The sequence below is a fragment of the Podarcis filfolensis genome (genome assembly GCF_964270895.1).
Source record: "Podarcis filfolensis genome assembly, chromosome: 2".
In the NCBI taxonomy this organism is placed as follows: Eukaryota; Metazoa; Chordata; class Lepidosauria; order Squamata; family Lacertidae; genus Podarcis; species Podarcis filfolensis.
Window position 1 is genome coordinate 52,260,373 of NC_139605.1, and position 13,253 is coordinate 52,273,625.

At 45.1% G+C, this 13,253-nt stretch overlaps 1 protein-coding gene across 3 annotated transcripts; it reads right to left on the reverse strand.

The window, feature by feature from the left end:
* Positions 1–1,216: 1,216 nt before the first annotated feature.
* Positions 1,217–11,753, reverse strand: LOC310757849 (uncharacterized protein). Of its 3 annotated transcripts, none has more exons than XM_083603596.1 (6): positions 11,683–11,753; positions 10,890–11,040; positions 7,316–7,399; positions 5,320–5,367; positions 3,060–3,147; positions 1,217–1,491 (listed from the first exon to the last, which is right to left on the reverse strand). In XM_083603596.1, the coding sequence occupies exons 2-6, from the start codon at positions 10,980–10,982 to the stop codon at positions 1,391–1,393; spliced, it is 414 nt and encodes a 137-aa protein (XP_083459722.1). In that variant the 5' UTR covers positions 10,983–11,040; positions 11,683–11,753; the 3' UTR covers positions 1,217–1,390. The 3 variants fall into 3 exon arrangements, with proteins under 3 accessions (XP_083459722.1, XP_083459723.1, XP_083459724.1); XM_083603597.1 differs by having other exon boundaries at positions 10,890–11,099; positions 11,683–11,732; XM_083603598.1 differs by lacking the exon at positions 11,683–11,753 and adding an exon at positions 11,344–11,567.
* Positions 11,754–13,253: the final 1,500 nt, after the last annotated feature.

Sequence of the window (13,253 nt, forward strand, 5' to 3'; positions counted from 1 at the left end):
GCAGTCCAAGCCATTTATGCTGAAAAGGTGAACAACAGCCCTTTATTGGACCAAAGGGATGAGAAGAACCCAAACCCAAGGGCAACTCCTGGGTTACTTTATTCCAGATCTTCTTTGAAAAGGGGCATGTTTACCTCTTGCTTCCCTCCACATGCAGACATAAACTATGTAAGGCCTTGCATTGACAATCATTTCTCTGGAATAACAGAAACAACTTTTTCCTTGTGGCTACTGTGATATTAACCTTGCTCCAACACCAGTAGCTTAATAACTGTTGGAAGTGAATGGAGATGGGTGAAATCTGTATGAACTAGACTCAGAGAAGCTTGGATTAAAATCCTGGCTTCCCTCCCACTCCCCTGCCAATCATCCCAGCCTCCAAATCATCCTTCCCATCACTCACCAGTTGTCCATAACACTTACCTCCTCCTTTATTTACTGTACCTGGCCAGTGCGAGTGGTGGGAGGAGCAATGGTGGTATCTAAGAAGGACAGAGGTCTGTCCCCACTGCCCCTTGCTGTATTACTAAGTTGAGTACCAGTAGGAAAGCTGTGGTGGTCCTTGGGATTTGTAGTTTTCCCAAGGCTACTTCCAGGTGGTGGCGGGTGGCCTCCCTCTTCTTCTTTCTCTGAACATCTCTACTAGCTAGGCAAGAAGAGGAAAGCTGAGGCTGATGGAGCAGGTGTTTAGTAGATGGGGAAAGGTGGCAAGTCAGCATTTCCTATGGGCAAAACCCAAAATTCTATAATAAAGCATCAAGCCTCTAAGAAGTGATTCTCTACTCAACTCAGGCCTACAGATTTAAGTTTATGTTCCTAGGACACAAACCCCAATGGACTTTTGAGTGATTGCACATAAGAACCTGCTGTTATTTGCCATTCAATTTTTTCTCATTTATTAAACTTATTAAATTTATTAAACACTTTGGGAGTGTGAGCATTCATCCTGACACAGTACAAAACGGTTTTTAAAGAGCATAATGTTACTTTCATTCCAGGCAAACCCTGATGAGCTCTAATCAACCTCCTTCAGCCCAAATGTACCATTTTAAAAGTGAATATCTGAATCTTGTGAGAGATGGCCATTGGACTGGGCAAAAATTGATATCAACAGCATGGGGGAAGAACAAGCACTGGGATTTGCTTGACACAGTTGGCCCAGAGAAGGAATTTAATATATTAGAACAAAGAGTTGGAAGGTCAAGAGTTGGATGGCAAGAGCAGTTGGACAATATAAACCAATTCCCTGGAGGGGTGATGGGCTCTTCATCACTGGAGGTCTTCAAACAGAGGCCATCTGTTGGGGATGGTCTAGCTCTGGATTTCCCACATCAAACAATGAGTCCCCTTCCAACTCTATGATGGTAATATATTTTACTTTAGAGACACATCAACAAGCCGTCTGCTGCTGAACCACAGCTGGAGAGGTGTCCAACGATCTACTGGGTTCTGTATTTCTGTTGATCCTGTGACATCCTTTTCCAGATGTGCCTAAATAAAGCATGAGACAAAGAGTACATTAAAACCATAGCTTTCCCCATAAAACTTTCCTCCTTCAGGCAACCCTTTCAACATTGAAATGTCTGCTAAGGAGGAACTCCTGTGAATGACAGAAGATTCTGGAGCAGCGGTGCATGTTATTAGGAGCACAGCCAGTTCTGATGGAATATTGCCAATAGGGCTGTGGGGCATTGCCACACTTGAACCAAACGTGTATCCCAGCACAATGTAGTAGAGAGAAATCGGCAAAGGGACTAAAGGTCACCTTCCAGGGAAACTTTCCCACTCTTTCTGACCTCACTGCATAGGCTGCAACACCTGCACAGTTTGGCTGGCTAATCTCCGTTTATTTCAGTGGGGAAGTGAGCAGGGGATTACAGCTACAGCCCAAGGCAACACTCAGCATTGTCAGGCAACTGCTTTGGACCAAATGTCCTGAAGCTATTTGGCTGGTACTTGGCCCTCTGACCCATCCATGTTCAATGACAGGAAGGTATTGGTTGCCAGCCAGGAGCTGCAGTGCCTGCAATGGGGGGAGGGGGAGGGATGTGAGTGTTGAAAGGGCCCCTCGAGTTGGCCTTGACCACCTGGTTAAAAACAGATCTGTGCTGGATCGGTTGGGTTATATTGGGTGCTGGATCAGTTGCGTTATATATCTCACTTACAGACTATCAGCCTTTTGGCATACATCTCTCAGCCATCTGGGTAGATGCTGGAGATATGTCCATTATAAAGTGCACCTTCCTAACCCCCCAAGAAAGCAGGTGCATTGCGAGCAAGCAACAGCACTGAGGTGCTCTTGCACAACAAACCTGTTTTCAACCCTCTACCCCCAACAGGATTTGTCTGTGGTAAGAAAAGTACTAATAGGAAAAGCACTGGCAGCTGCCACTTGATGATGACACTGTATAAACCCTGTGCAAAACAATCAGGGCAAATGCTCAAAAAATGGGCCCATCTGGCACGGGTCATCTTTTCGCAATGCACACTCTGTTGCTTCACCCTTTTGCATCTATGTTTTATCAAATGGCACAGGACAGGAGGTGCCGCATGAATGCGGCTATCCTAAGCAGAAGGGGAAAGCGCAACCCGCTGCAGCCGTGGTTTGAAGTGGCACGAAGGAGCTGCCTACCATGCAAACCTGACGCAGAACTGGGCAGGAAGTGAGGCCATCACAAAGGAGTCTGTGGCTCTAGCTGACATCACCGTGCGCCTTAGAGGCGGGAAATGATACGACAGCAGAAGTCGGAGAGGAAATGGACTCAAACAAGTGAGGTTAAACACCCTGGCATTTATCAGGTGGCATCTACATCAACTTTCTTAGAAATCAAGGCAGTGCTTGTCAGTCACCAGCTTACTTCATATGTCACATGATTAAACAAACCTAACAGGCAGCAGGGTGACACCTCTTCTGTCTCTTCCTTTTAACTTCAAGCCTTAACAACAACAACAAAACTTGATGAGTGGCTTCCTGCAATGCACTATGGTGCCTCCACCCCCGTTTATGCGAGGGCTGATTCTCATGTTATCTGCAGAAGCCCCACTTGAATGCCACAAACCTTCTGTGGCAGGGCACGATGTATTAGAACTTGGGTTGCTCCTCCCTTGAATGCTAGCTTTCTGAAATTCTTCCTCCTGGACAACAAGCTGCAAGAGAAATGTAAGCATCCGACATGAATGATAAAGCTATTGGCAGTTACTAGTCATGATGGCTCTTTCTGCCCCCATTATGCCGCTTAGTAACAGTTGCTGAGAATGACACATGGAGAGAGGGCTGTTGCACCCAGGTTCTGCTTCTGGCTTCCCATAGCAGCCCCAAGAGGCTCGACGAGGTGGGCCTTTGGTCTGATCCGCTAGGGGCTCTTCTGATGGCCCTGTGACACTGATAGGGCTGTGACCCTGCTTGCTTTGCTTGCCAACCATCTCTACACATTGCCAAACCCTCACTCCTCCCCACTAAGCTCTTTGCTCACCAAACCCACCTACCCCCCTCGCCAAAACACCACTTTCCACACCATAGGTGCCAACTCCCTGAGACCCTGAGCATCCACAAAATTCCCCATGAATGGGCTGGGCAGCCACAAATTTTGGTACCAGGGTCATGCATGCTGCATGGCACCCATGGCCCCGGGCACCCACACTTTGGGGCCAAGTTGGCACTCCTGTTCTGCACCCCTTTGCTTACCTGTCCTGCCAACCCCTCCTGTTATGTACTGAGTTGAATAGGATCCAAACTGCAGCAGTCTGATTGGTCCTAGAACAATAGGATCCAAAAGGCAGCAGTCTGATTGGTCCTAGAACAATAGGATTCAGAATGCAGCAGTCTGATTGGTCCTAGAACAATGCAGCAGTATGATTGGTTGGCAGGAACCACCCAATCATGCTCCAGATAGAAGTGAATCCACAACTTGATTGGCTTACAGTAGAATTCCGGAATTAGCCAGTCATGTGCAGCCCATTGTGTAAATAATGTATATAAAGCAGATACTTTGAGGGGACTTTCATTCATTCATTCCTCCTCACCACTATGAGCTGAATAAAGAGCATGAAATCACTTTGCGACTCTGAGTATATTTCACCTCCTATGTTGTGCTTTAAATGCACGGTGTGGACATGACCTAGGCTTAGGTATTACGGTAACAAACCTCTCCTTCTGCTTCAGATTCCACATTGTCTCCAGCAGTGTATCAGATATACAGTTGCAAAGCTATGTTGTGTGAGTCATGACGGAGCCTTTCCCCCTCTCTGTGTTGCTGGCAGTTTAACCACAGGCCAGCCTATGGCAGCAGGTGTCTTATTGCTAGTCACTGTGACGGTTCTGAATACTTAGCAAACAGCCTCCTCCTGTTTGTATTTTTAGTATGGGGTATTGTTTATGATTTTTAAAACTGCAAGTTGCCTTGACCATTCTGGAACGTGGGTAATAAGAGAGCTCTATGCACAGTTGATAGGAGCTAACTAATTTACTAAAATACTAGAAATGCGGGGGGGGGGGGGAGGTGATACAATTTTAAACAGATTATTAGGTTCTGTTGTTGAGAAACATCTCCTATCTCTATAGATTAATTGTCACAAAGCCCGAAGTAAAAGGACTAACGCAATTAGGGCACCAACTGATGAAGAATCTTAGGGCAAGCCTGTTCATATTTACTTGGAAGCAAGTTCTACTATGTTCAGTGGAGCCTACTCCCAAATAAGTGTGTTTCGGACTGCAGCTGTCCTCTTGGTTGCTAAGGGGTGATGGTAAAAAATGGAATTTAAACCACATGTAGATCAACACTGGAGAACCTGTGCCTTTCCAGATGTACTGGACTCTCCTTCCTTGGAGGTTTTTAAGCAGAGGTTGGATGGCCACCTGTCATGGATGCTTTAGTTGAGATTCTTTCCTTGCAGGGGATTGGACTAGATGACCCCTGGGGTCCCTTCCAACTCTACAATTCTATGATTCTATGAACATCTGGGGGACAACATTTTCCATTAGGCTATTGGAATAGACTGGCTGCTGGTCCATCCATCAGTAGCACAGTGGCTTGCCTCAAGATTTCAGGCTCATTCTTTTCGCTGGTTGATACGAAAGTTTGTTCTCAATCTCTTGCATGCAAGCTGATCTCGCACATTTCATGGCATTATTGATGAGGAGCAATTTCAAATGTCCCAAATATGCCGTGTGAATGGATGTGCAAGCTTGTCCTCTCCCCAGAATTTGGTCACTCCCCAGATGTAACGTGATCCCAGGCTTATGTGATCAGTCTTTAGGAACATCAGGTGCCTCTTTTTTTTTTTTTTAAAAAAAGGCACTTTTGATTCCATTTAACTTACCCATTTCCGTGGTCGACCCCTGGGCCTTTTTTCAACCGAGGTGTGTACCTGCAATAATGGAGAAACAAAAAGAACCTTCTGATTAGTCAACAGGTGGTCACAGAAGCAAAGGAATGAGAAACTCTATATTTTTTCCTCAAAGTGCAGTGCCTAAACGACTCTCCCTCTCTCTCTCTCTCTCTCTCTCTCTCTCTGTGTGTGTGTGTGTGTGTGTGAGAGAGAGAGATTTCTTTGGAAAGGGGCCACAGTGAAAGATAAACAGTGATACATGATAGCATGAGCATTAAGAAGATGACTGGGAAACCACTGACAGAACAAAGAAATTGAGGAAGCTGCCATATATAGAGGCCTGCCACTGGTCTATCTAGTTCAGTATTATTGTCTATGCTGACCGGCAGCAGCTCTTGAGATTTTCCAATCAGAGGCTCCCTAGGCTCCCTTACATCCTTGGCAAGGAGCTGTATCACCGCCCCCTGCCCTTTGTGGCCTTGGCAAGCAATGTTGGCTGCCCTAAGCAGCAGAGGAGCAGCTCAGGGAGCGCACAGGCAGGCGTTCCAGCTCCTAGTCACTCCAAGCCAGAATGGAGAGGTATGGTTTTTGTGTCCCTCTGTGCTTGCGCCCTTGGTGGGGCCAACCTGGCTAGCTCCTAGGTACACACCTGTTTCAGGGTCTTTGCCAGCCTTCCCTGGAAATTGAATCTATAACCCTCTACGTGCAAAGCAGATGCTCTACCCATGAGCTATGGGTCCTTCTCTAAGTAAGCTATTGGCAACAGAGAGGAAGGTGCTGAAGATGCTTAGGTCGATGCAGGTGCTGCAGTGCATTTTGCCTCAAGCACCAAAACGAGACATGTCGTCCCTAGCAGAGGCTAGCCTATGTCGGGTCTTTACTGAGCATTCATTCTGAATTCATCTTGGTTTGCTTGCACAGTGATTATGTGGCTTCCCCTTCATCATTCATTCATCCCACACTTTTCTGTGCATTTCCCTGTCACTTTCCTAACTGCAAACCCACACCTCTTTTAAAAAGTGGATTTGTTACACAATGGCAACTGAGCTCTTTAATGCAATTTAATCCACTAGGGGGCAGCTCATAAGAACCTGGCAGTGATTTATATTACAGAAGTGGAGAATTATGAAAAACAACTGGACAACAGCAGCTGCCCAAGGGAGACGATGTTGAGTTTGCAGCTGGTGAAATATATTTATGCAGAGGTGGTAGATAATTAAAGGAGGCTTCTACGCTGCATGGAATTTGCATGTGAATTTAATCATTTCTAAAGCTATAGGAATGAGAGGATGCCAAATACTTAAAGATGGGCACATATTATATCACAATTAATGCAGCATTGCTGGTGAGGTTATTCTTCAATCTTTGGCAGGAATGCCCTTGGGTTTCATTATTCTGGTCCCAAGCACACCAAAAAATAACTAAAATAATTAAATCACCTGTTCAGGCTTCCTAGTAACTGTTATTATTGAATATGTAGATGGACAACATGAGAGCTTGTTGCTCTAAAGAGCTCCTGACTTGGATGTTAGCTGCAGCTGGGATTTCAATAGCTTAGCAATGGAAAACCTTGAAAAATCTGCATTTGGCTGTGTGGTATAAGAACCTATAGAATTTGGCTATGGGGGGGGGGGAATCACACACAAATTGTGAGTTTCCAGGAGGTTGGAGGATCCAGAACATTTCTGTGCCATCTGGTGGAATTTTATTTCTTATGCTCGATAGTCGCCATCTACGTCCGCTCGGGAATTATCTATTTCTTGATTTATATTGGTGTGTTACCATTTCCTTTTCTTACAATTTATTGCTTATCAGCTTTTTATATGGTATGATGCAATGCCCAGCTAATAATGAGGTGCTAATAATGTCAATAAAATTTTGAAAATAATAATAATAATAAAGATGGACACCTTCCTTCTCTCCCTTCTCGGGGGATATGGGTTGAGTGCCAATCAGCATGAAAGCTCTTTCTGTCACTGGTTCTTACCATCTGTCCACTCCCAGCACTCAGCTTTTTGCTTCCTTTTGGCCTTCCACGAGGTTTCTTTGGTGGCAATGGCCCAACAGGCTCCTGTTCGGATAGGGAAGGGGCATTTACTTGTACAGTGCAGAGCAAAGATCGTGTATTTCACACACATTAAAAGGGCAGCAGCACCAGCACAAAACAAAAGCAACCAGAAATCGAACAGGAATTTTATTAACCCAGGTGCTTTTGAGCAACAAGCTCTTTATCAGGACAAACAGTAAGGAGCAGCTCATATCCACTGCAATTTCTTAGATGGATAGCTGCAAAAGGAGGGACAGTCCTAACCTACAGTAAGTCTCACTGACTTCAGTGGGGCTTATTCCCCAGTTAAGTGGGGTTATGGTTGCAGCCTAAGTCACACTCAGAGTAGAAATCATTTAAGTTCGCTGAGTTAATTGATTGCAATAGGCCTACCCCAAGTATAAGGGTGCCAACTTGAGTAAAATATTGGGGGGTGGGTAGGTAAGCCCTGCCCCACACAATTGATCAAATATTTTATTGGGCCCCCTGAAGGGACATTGGCCCCTAGGAGTTGGCTTCTATGCTCAAGTATGACTTGGATGCAGCCCTTGCATTGTGTTTGTCAGAATTCAAATCGGGCCATGCCTTAATCCAAGACAAAATGTTAAGAGTTTTTATCATATAAGCTTAAATAAAATAAAATAGGTATGCGATTATGCAAGTGTTTTCATTCTGTGGGAGAATGATGAATGCCCTCCAATGAGAAGAGAGATCTTAACATTATTATTTTTCTTTAAAAAAGGAAGTAGTGGATAAATAAAGCTAGTACAAACATCATTAAAGGAGAGGGAGAAAGAATAGCTGTAAATGAACATGGAGTAAAGGTGAAACGAATATTTACAAAGATTAGCAATTGTTCCACTTAAATCATGTATAATTTTGAATAAAGATATTTCAAAGTAAAATATTTTGCATATGCCTTTGAATATGTGACATTTGTAACTCATCATGCAAAACCCAAATGATTAAGAACTCTCGAGTGTTTCAGTTTTGGCAATCCAAAATCTCATAAGCAACCAACTGTCAGCTATTCATTACCATTTCATGTAATCCATACAATTCTATGAGATAAAAAGTGACATGCACAGTGACTATAAAACACAAGTACTCATTCTTCGCCAACCATCAAATACTGTCAACCAAAGCAGTGAATTGCAAGCCAAGTTCTTGCAATGGTGAGGTGCTTTGGAAGCCTATTAAGAATTTGCTGGTGTGGACTGAGGGCAAATGATATAGCCATGATACTGATGCTAAGCATCTTTGGATCTGGTTAGTGCCTGGATGGGAGATTTCAAGGGAAACTGCTGTATACTGCCTTAAGTTTCATGGATATAAAGCATGGTATAAATGTTCTAGATAAAGATTTCCCAATGAGAAAAACAACACCTCGTCCATCATCAGTGTTGGATTTACATATAAGCTAAACAAGCTATAGCTTAGGGCCCCACTATCTTGGCCCCCCCCCCAAATAATTAAAGTAAAAACAACAACACCTGGATGTACATTTCCAAAATATAAGATAAAAAACAAATAAAATAAAACCTACATACAGAAAATGGCTTTAGATACCTATTAGGTCCATAAATTGCCATATAGCATATATTCAACACAAAAAACAGTGACAATTTGTTGTTGACAAAGGACAGCTGGACATATAAACGGCCCCATTACCTTCAGTAGCTTAGGGCCTCATCAACCCTAAATCCGGCCCTGTATTGATATTCTACTGTGCGGTACAGCAATAGGGGGACACTATGTATATCGGGGTCAGCAAGGTTTATTTTGCCTGGGCCGGATTGGTCCTGCGGAGGTCCCTCCATGGGCTGGATCATGCGCACGACTGCGATTTTTGGCATCTACGTACGCGATTTTTGACGCCCCAGAAGCGAGTCCCTGCACCACGCTGCGGCGACTTAGCGCAGTGCATGAGCAGGCGGCTTGGTTCGGGGGTGGCTTGTGGGCTGGTCAAACGACCTCTGCGGGCCTCTTCTGGCCCATGGGCCTTAGGTTGCTGACCCATGGTATATATTCTAGGATGTTCTAACAGTGCATGACAGTTAGGTGAATTGTGCTCCATTTGGAGTATGAACTCTAGAGCATGCCCCAGAATCCTTTGCAACATGGAGCAGTTCCTTGGCAGGTATAGAAAGTGTTCCCTGAAAAAAAATAATGAAAACCCCTGCTATATACTAAGTGTAGCAATGCTGTCAGATATTTAAAGACTACTATCCAAATGCTTCAGTGTATCAACTCACAAATATCGAGAGAACATTTGAGTGACCAGGAAACTTCAAGAGAGTATTTGACATGGATATTTGCAAAAGAGAATTCTGAGGAGAATGTTGTGAGAACAACTTCATTTTCATTCCAAGATGGGGCAAGAGCAGTGCAAATGTTGTTGAGCATCACTGGTAAATTTCAGTTCCCTTTAAAAACAGGTTTATGGTGAGAAAAGAAATTTCCCAGGGCATACAGGTCAGCAGATAAACAAACATATGTCACCCTCCACCTAGAATTGAGTCATTGATGTTGCACATCAAAATGTTTAGGGTCATTTTGGCAGTCCAGTATTATTCAGAATTCAATCCCTAATTTTGTCTCACCGTGTTAACCCTCACAGTCTCCTCCCTCCTCAAAGTGCACCAGCATTGGCAAGCCTGAAGAAACCCAGGGAGACCAGGGAGCTGGGATATAGTCCCACTCTTGCTGGTGGCACTGGCAGGGTCTTGCAGACCTGGAGTTCCTGACTGGGAGTTGCTCTGACTGCTCAGGCCAGGGACAAACAGCACCAAAAATTGGTGGCACTACAGCTGCCATTCATATGTTAAACTGTACAAGTTTGCTCACAAAGCAATTGCCCTGCCAACTGAGATGCATTTATGTGCATTTCAATCTGACTGCAAGCCAGGTTAAGATGCCACCCAGACTTCCCCAACCTGGTGCCCTCTAGATGCTTTCAACTACAACTTGCACCAACCCCAGTCGCACAAAGTCCAATTCCTGGTTTCAAGAAGGAATGGGGGTTGGAGACATCTCCAGACCTTTTGGCCTTCCCTTTCTAATCTTCAGCCAATCTCTCAAGGTAAGGAGACCCCCTTTTTACATAAGATGTGCCCCTTCACATGCTTGTGAAGGTGGCCCCAGCTGTCTCAACCATACTCAGTATTAGCAGCTGATCCTGAAGAAATGAATCATGCTCCTCTTTGAAGCTGTAAGATATTCTGCTAGATATGCCTTTCCCAGTTTAGCGAAGGTGAACAATCAACCAGTCACTCACTTAACAGTAGACAGGTTAATTTCTTGCCTAGTAGAATGTCTTGCCTAGTAGAAAAAAGAGCCCTTGAACCCAAACATTAGAGCTTTCTGGACATGCTGAACTGTTTTGAGGTGGGTCACACCTAAGTTTAGTCATTCTAATAATACCACTTTCTTTATGTCTAAAAAACTGTCACCAGCTTCCTTCTTATAAATCTTAACATGGTGAGAAGGCAAAGCGCCGAGGCTGAACACTTACCTGCGGCTGCTTCCTCGGCCGTCCCCTCTTTCGTTTGGGCAGCTCGGTCGGAACAGTGGACCCTGGTCCTGCCTGCTTCCCAGTGTTGCTCATAGCGGCACTTCAGCAGTCTCTGGAGATGATCAGCCAATGGTTTTTCCCACGCTGCAGCCTTTTAAAGGAACAGGAGTGAACAATCCCACTTCTACCCTGCTTGTTCTCAGCTGTACGCTGCAGAAGGAGGAATGCAGGCACATCTGACAGAGCACTCCCCTCGAGGCTTTTAATACCCCACCGGAAGAATCTTAGGACAAAGTATCATCATGTTCTCCCACCTTTTCCTTCCATCCTCAGCGAGTCCCAAAGTCTTTATGGAGGCCCTCAACAGCTCCTATCTGTGGGTTGTGTTAGCTCCAAAGGGCTCAGGGATGTTCTCCTGCACGGCTCCCACGGAAGGCTCCACACAGCAACTTACCATAAATGATGGAGGAACCAACTGGAGGTAGCCAATTCAGTGGGGTTTATGCAGAAGAACTTTTCAGCTCTGTGCAACTCAGGCTAGTGGCCAAATATTCAACAAAAATAAGCTTCCTCCCCAAGGAAGATAGAGAAAAGCATCTGAAAGAGGAGGGTATACTAGGCAGGATCACCTGCAGCATTTTAACACTATTTCTTGTCCCTCCCTCTGTACCAAAGATTCATTAAGAGAATCATCTGAGCAGCAAAGGTGACTTCCCAGTTTCTTTTAACAGGCAATCCACATGTGCATTTTAGATACAGACCCAGAAAGGTGATGAAGAAAGAGGAAGCTTACCTGTCAAGAACTTAGATAGCACAACTTGCTCTGGCCGCAGTACACTCAGACACCTAAGGAAGGGAGCGGGGAGTAGAGAAAGAGTGGTTCAGTGAGTCACCCTTTTCCTGCTCGGGGTGGGGAGGGGTGGGGAGGTGGATCGCTAGTTTTGAGAGCTACGTATGTTCATTTCAGGAGCCTCACTCTTCACAATGCCTGTCTGCAGTTCACTCCTGGTTAGTGATTTGGAAAGCAGGTTGAGTGCTGCTGCCTATGTTCTAGTGATGGCAGTCTTGAGCTGTGGCAGCAAGTGAAACTTGAAAACGTTCACTTTTTAACTCAGCTAGACTCAGACAGGGAGGGAAACCCCACCAACCCAACCAGAAAGCACTGGTTCTCTCAGCTTCCCCATTTACTACAAATAAAACCAATTTCCTAAAGAGCGAGCAAGAGGGATCTGAACAGAGAGGACATAACGTTTTTACGCAGCAGCAGCGAAAAGAGGGTGATTCCAAGCATCGTGACCTTGTTTCTCTAAAACTTCTTTCTCATATGAAGAAATGAAACGTACACTGGGTTTGAGATGAGGCAGAGTGGTTCTAGGTCTGCATGCAAAACTCTTTGGGGCTTTTGTCATACGTCAGCCTTCACAGTGACACACAGGACTGGAAACTTACCCAGATTAGAATTAAGTAGGCACAGCTAGGGATTTAAACTAAGGTCAGGCCTGCAACACAGATGCCTGAGTTTCTAGTCGGCCACTGATGTGAGCAAGTAGAAGCACAAGAAAGAGAGCACTCGCTTCTCCCCAAAGAGCATGTGAAGCTGTCTTATACTGAGTAAGACTAGTTAAACCTGCAGTCCTGTTTTCCTATCTCTCCAGGGACTCAATCAGAGGTCATTTGCTACAGGAGGCTTTCCACTGTAGAAGCCAGGAATTGAACCTGGGAACTTCTAATACAAAGCTTGTGCTCTTCCACTGAGCCATGAAAGGTCATTCCATAAGAGAAAAGTCCTGCCTTTTAGTTTTTTGGATGGACCTGCTTACAAAGTGCAAGGACAACATCTGTTATCCTAGGTAAAGGTAGTCTTACTCAGTATAAGACAGCTTCACATGCTCTTTGGGGAGAAGCGAGTGCTCTCTTTCTTGTAAAGGGATCCCTGACCATTAGGTCCAGTTGTGACCGACTCTGGGGTTGCGGCGCTCATCTCGCTTTATTGGCCGAGGGAGCCGGCATACAGCTTCTGGGTCATGTGACCAGCACGACTAAGCCACTTCTGACGAACCAGAGCAGTGCATGGAAATGCCGTTTACCTTCCCTCCGGAGCGGTACCTATTTATCTACTTGCTCTTTGACATGCTTTCGAACTGCTAGGTTGGTAGGAGCAGGGGCCGAGCAACAGCAGCTCACCCTGTCGCGGGGATTCGAACTGCCGACATTCTGATCAGCAAGCCCAAGGCTCAGTGGTTTAACCCACAGCACCACCCACCTTATCCCAGCATGTACCAAATAGCTACACATCACTGCTAATATTTCACCCCTAAGTCTATTGATGATGTTTTACTCTGTTAAAGAGTGAGGCCGTAAGTA